Source organism: Pygoscelis adeliae, unplaced genomic scaffold (assembly GCF_000699105.1).
Source record: "Pygoscelis adeliae isolate BGI_AS28 unplaced genomic scaffold, ASM69910v1 Scaffold24, whole genome shotgun sequence".
Lineage (NCBI taxonomy): Eukaryota > Metazoa > Chordata > Aves > Sphenisciformes > Spheniscidae > Pygoscelis > Pygoscelis adeliae.
This window is the reverse complement of record NW_008824806.1, coordinates 5,112,541-5,118,052: the sequence shown is the minus strand read 5'-3', so window position 1 is coordinate 5,118,052 and position 5,512 is coordinate 5,112,541. Positions and strand designations below refer to the sequence as shown.

Below are 5,512 nucleotides of genomic sequence, written 5' to 3'. Positions count from 1 at the left end.
GTACAGGGGCACGATCACTTCCCTACTCCTGCTGGCCACACTATTTCTGATACAGGCCAGGATGCCATTGGCCTTCTTGGCCGCCTGGGCACACTGCCGGCTCATGTTCAGCCGGCTGTCGACCAACACCCCCAGGTCCTTTTCGGCCAGGCAGCTTTCCAGCCACTCTTCGCTCAGCCTGTAGTGTTGCACGGGGTTGTTGTGACCCAAGTGCAGGACCCGGCACTTGGCCTTTTTGAACCTCCTATGATTGGTCTTGGCCCATCAATCCAGCTTGTCCATAAATTATATCATTATCCAGGAAGGTTAAATGAGATCTTACTCCTGTTTTATAAAGTTTCAAGCATATTGACAGGCATAATGAAAAAAATCAGTGAACAGTGAATCAACACAATTTCCTAACAAGAAATCACTAAAGATCAAATCTAAAAGCATTAATGCGGCCTAGAACAACAAATTCACAAAAATACTTGACTTCAGAGGATACGTCTAAAAGATTTTTTTTTTTTTTTAAATCCCCCAAGGAAAAGCTGGAGAAAATTTTCAAGTCTGGTACTATAAGCATTTTAAGATGCAAAGACCACTTAAAACTTACCAGAGTTTCTTCAGTGAAAATGTTTCTACCAAAACTAGGCAGATTCACCCCAGAATGACCCAACAAATAAAATCAGAAAAAACATACTGCAGCAAAATAGCTCAAAAATGTCTCCTCACCTGAGAGCACGGTCTGTGATCTGGTAACATCCAGACAGACTGAGAAACTGAAGAACTCGCGCAGTCTCTTCATCTGTTTTTTCACTCCCAGAGTACACCAAGTCTTTTTTCTCTGACTGCTTAGTCCTTGTTGGTTTTTTACACAGTGCAGAGGACTCTGGAAGTGCTCGAATAGTTCTTAGTGCTGTCCCAGCACAACAAAATGAGTGACCGCAGTAAATCAAGTCAGTAGAAGCACAGTGCTGCTGCCACCCTCTAGTCCTTAATCCATAAATGTCTCTACTGTAGCAAGATGCAGAACAATTAATATGGGATGTTGGTTCCATAAGACAAAATCCTTCAACATTTCTGTGTCTCCACTCTGCAGCATCTTCAATGTCAGCTAAATCATCTGCATCTAGCATCCACACGTAAGCAGAATTGAAGTTTTCTGAGCCGTCAGGTTTAGTCCAATGTTGCTCACTACCTCCTCCCTCAATAAGGTTTTCATTGTTGATTTCATGCAAACAATTATACTTCTTGTTGGGCTGCAGAGTAATCTCTCTGTTTTTCCACAAAGTCTTAGCATTCCTGTTTCTGCAGCTTTTCAGAATACCTCTGTTATGGTGAGTTGATATGATGATACCCAGTGCTCTGGAAATCCTCTCTATAGCCACATCTGTGATTTTTTCACATCCAGATAGATCAAGGTGGCGGAGATTTTGACAACAACCAACTGAAGACCAACTGAAATCAGGGAAAAAAGTGGTTTGTTTGGTTAGTCTTTATTTTTTTAGTTTTTGTTCGCAAACAGGTGTTAAGGCTAAATATACAAAAGAACATTTCATAAGTAAAATAGTTATATTAATTCACAGGGCATTTAAAGAAAAAAACCCCAGACAAGTTAGATTTGATACTCGAGTGCTGTATATATGCCTAGAAAAATTATGTCTAAAGAAATGTGAAATGAATCATGAATCGGTAACAGCCTTTATTTTTTCCATATACTGAGAGTTAAAAGAAGTCCAAATTTGCCATACGTTGAACAAATTTTTAAATAGTAGATCAGACTGCAAACACCAAATACATATGTGAGAACAATTTCAAAAAGCAGCTTCTGTTGTGTATAATGCAGTTACCAAGAGCCATCTAAGTTACTAGACATCACAGTTAACTTCTCAGAAGGCTGAAAAAAGCAAACTTACTGAAATAGCAAATTACACCCCTGAAAAAAAAATACACCTGACATGTAATATTCAGTTCAAAGTATTTTAATAGTTGTAATTTCTAGTATTTGAGTTTCTCAAGCTTGGCTGTTTATACGTATTGAAATATCAGCGCACTTAGATCATATATCCTTCTGTCATTTCCCATTTCTTTCAGACAGAATAGCTGGATTCCTCAAATATATTCTGTGTACAGTATTAATTATTCCATAAAAATGATTAAAGACGGTAATGAAATCAGACTTTTTCATATTAACAAAACCTCACCCCTTCAGCCTTTTCTTTTTCACCCGAAACAGAAATTTGATCTACAATAATATTGTTACATTATTAGCTATAAAAGTATGTAGCTTATTTAAGTGATCTTTACCTATCCATAGCTTATGTTAACTATCACTTACTTTCCATAAGTGATTACTTATATTTACAGCAAGCCAAACTCATTTTTTGAGTTACAAATTGGGGTGTTGGAAATATAGATATATGAGGAGCAGCAAATAATATAAGTTTCACTAGAGATTGACAAAAGCTCACGAAGACTGATTTCTGGACAGAAATTCCGTAAGGCTTTCATTTCAAGTAAAACTTCTTGCATAAGCTGCAGAGTGCTGTTACCAGCATCCATGCTGGTAAAATTTTCCGTGTTGTTAACACAAAAAACTTGAGAGCACTGTATGATGAAAGTGTTGAACACTGAAATAGCCACTGAGTTTCAGTATCACAGTAAGACCCATTAGTGCAAGCTCTGCATCCATGCACTATCCCACTGACATCAATAAAATTTCTGCAGGCTTCAGTAAAACTCAGGAACCCACAGTTACTACACCTAAGCCTTAGAGCTTTGCCCACCATTTGATCAGGGTCTTCAATAGCAGTATTTCAAACACTACCAGCTATACTGGATCAAGAACTACCATAACTGACTGACTCCGCAAAAATCTATGGACAATTTCAAGTTGTTAATACTAGAACAAAACACAATTATTGTTATAGATAGCTACACATTGATAGGTAATACAGATCCAAGAGTGAAGACAGAGCATTTTAAATGGCCATTACAAAGTTACATGCTCCACTTACTATTTCATTGATTTGTTACTCTAGTTTAGTTCTTGGTTTTGTGTGAATCCTGAGTGTGATTTCTCTATTTCTCTCTTTATTGGCAATGGACTAAGACATGTTTGAATGTTTTTCCCCCTCAAAAAGCTGGATTTTTATTTTATTTTTAAAGGAAACAACAATTATCTAACCTTTCAAATGCAGAATCTGAAATATCAGTTTGAGTGAGATCCAAATATTCCAAGTTGGGGCAAAGCTCCAAGATCTGTCTAACCTGGAAAAGGAAAGGAAAATAATCAGTAAAGACACAAGCCAATAAGGCTGCACACAGTGTCAAGAGACAACATACGAATTAACATTCTCTTGAATTGCAACTCATTTTCACTACCCCAGTGTTTTAAACTCAGGCACATCAGTTTTCAATTAGAGGCTGCATAGACGTAATTATTAAATGCCAGTTTCAAATTACATACCATTTTGCTAGACACTACAGAACTGTAAGCCAATACTAATGTCTTCACTGAGGAGCCTACATGCGGGAGGACATTATGAATTAAGCCATGAAGTAAACGTTTTTCCATTTGTGCTATATTAATGGCAAGTGAATCTTCAGCTGCTTCTTCTGCAAAATAAAACCAAAGAGAAAGACTTAAAATATGCTTTGAGTCATTTGGAATTCACATTGCCATCTTACATCAAATAAATTATCAGGAAGCTAAAGAAAGCATAACAAGGCATAAGTTTCAGAAAGTACCTTACATCAAACTTTTGCTGAACTCTAGTTCAACATAGTACTTAAGCTTCATCTTTAAAAACTATCTGCTTGTCTTTCTGACAGTCCTGAAGAGTTTAACTCCAACGGCAAGTAAAAACAGTAAGAGTCTTAACAGAAAATTATCATTAACAGACTTGGAGAGATATTGACTACAGATTATGTACTAATCAGGGCTGTCTGGGGAATCTGTTTCCACCAACTTGCTTTATACATTGAAATACTATCTATCTCACAAAGCATTTCACATCCTGTGATATAACAGCTTAAGACAAATTTTAAATTAAGCCTAGAATGCATCAGGATGCAAGATGATTCATGCAAACTTCCTGAAGAGATGAAGCCTAGCTTTTACCTCCTTCCTAACTCCAGGCACATACCCATAAGTCATCTTCTACCTGCACTCATGGTTGCTCTCTCCTAGATGAGTTAGTTCAGCTCATTAAAACCAGCTGCCTGCTTCTCCCCCCACCCCTTTTTTTCACCCAGTTGGGAGTCAGGATGAGATGAAGATGAGGAAAAAGAGCACTCCTTTCAGGAATCTTAAGTAGTTGCTAGACAAAACTTCCCAAGTTCTTTTTCACTGTATAAGTCTACTTGGCTTAGTAAGCACTTAATTTAGACAGAACATAAGTATTATTGCATTTGTCATTATTTTAATGTACTGGAATAAACTAAGAAAAAAAATCTGTATTTTAAACTGATTTTACAGAATAGAGTCCATTTTACACATTTATTTCTTATAGCTATGTCATCTTCAGGGGGAAAAAAAAAATTCACCAAAATCAGATTTACCTACCAGATTCATCTATGTCAGCATCTTCATCCCATTCCTGGAAAGCACGACTTTCATCTTTTCTATTTTTTACCCATTCCTCATCAGGTTCTGTCTCAAGATCTGCTGCTGGACCACTATACCAATCACCTACTCATCCCCCCCAAAAGAAGAAGGAAAGGGGAAAAAGAAAAAAGAAATTAAGACAAACTTCTTATCACTGCAGAAAACAGCAACGATAAACTTCTCAGTATACTGCAACCTGACCTAAAGATAGAAATGAATTTTGCATTCATCTCAACTAAAGTTGGACTGAACCTTGTTTGATCTGTATTTTAAAGCTTCAAAAGACTCCTGGAACAGTTTCAGTACTGTTACAGAACTCATAGCCTATTATGCTATTCTGAGACATGCCCATTGTCCTTATTTTCTTGGTAGGGACCAAACGATTGCAAAAGTAACAGAAACGATTATGGAATATTTGGACTGTGTAGGTGCTGAAGTTCTTTCTGGTAGATAGATTAACCATCAACTTTTAGTGTAATACTTGGTTTAAGACATTTCCATTTTCCTCTGGAATCTCACAAATATACAGTCAACAAGGATGTATTTTATTAGCCTGGTTTTAGTCATTGCACCTGACAACTCCAGGATCAAGAAACCCAAGTTCCAGAAGTAGCCTACTTACAACAGCTATCCAATACCCGATTATAACATACATGTGACTCAAATCAATAGACAATCATTTTTTAGAACATCTGGATGAACATGAATATCAGCAACAGCTCCACTGTTTTAGCTGGTAGGGCACCCCCTCTCCCAAAGGGTTACTGCAGAGGCATAATTTACTTCTAGTTTGGGTATATTGTAGTGTTGGGCTCGGCATAAGCAGGTCTGCTGCCTCCCTCAGCATAGACACGCTTAAAACAGAAACAGCTTATCCTACTCTCTCACTAGTGGGGGATCCTACTATCCCAAAGCAAGAGC

General features: G+C 37.4%; 1 protein-coding gene across 1 annotated transcript in view; it reads right to left on the bottom strand.

The window, feature by feature from the left end:
* The window catches only part of FBXL5 (F-box and leucine-rich repeat protein 5), a 29,226-nt gene that overhangs the window by 16,347 nt on the left and 7,367 nt on the right, over positions 1–5,512 (bottom strand). The window contains exons 5-8 of the mRNA XM_009324097.1: positions 4,550–4,675; positions 3,452–3,600; positions 3,170–3,252; positions 715–1,440 (exon numbers count right to left, since the gene is read on the bottom strand). Of these exons, the coding sequence (XP_009322372.1) occupies positions 715–1,440; positions 3,170–3,252; positions 3,452–3,600; positions 4,550–4,675 (1,084 nt within the window). The remainder of the gene's footprint in view (positions 1–714; positions 1,441–3,169; positions 3,253–3,451; positions 3,601–4,549; positions 4,676–5,512) is intronic.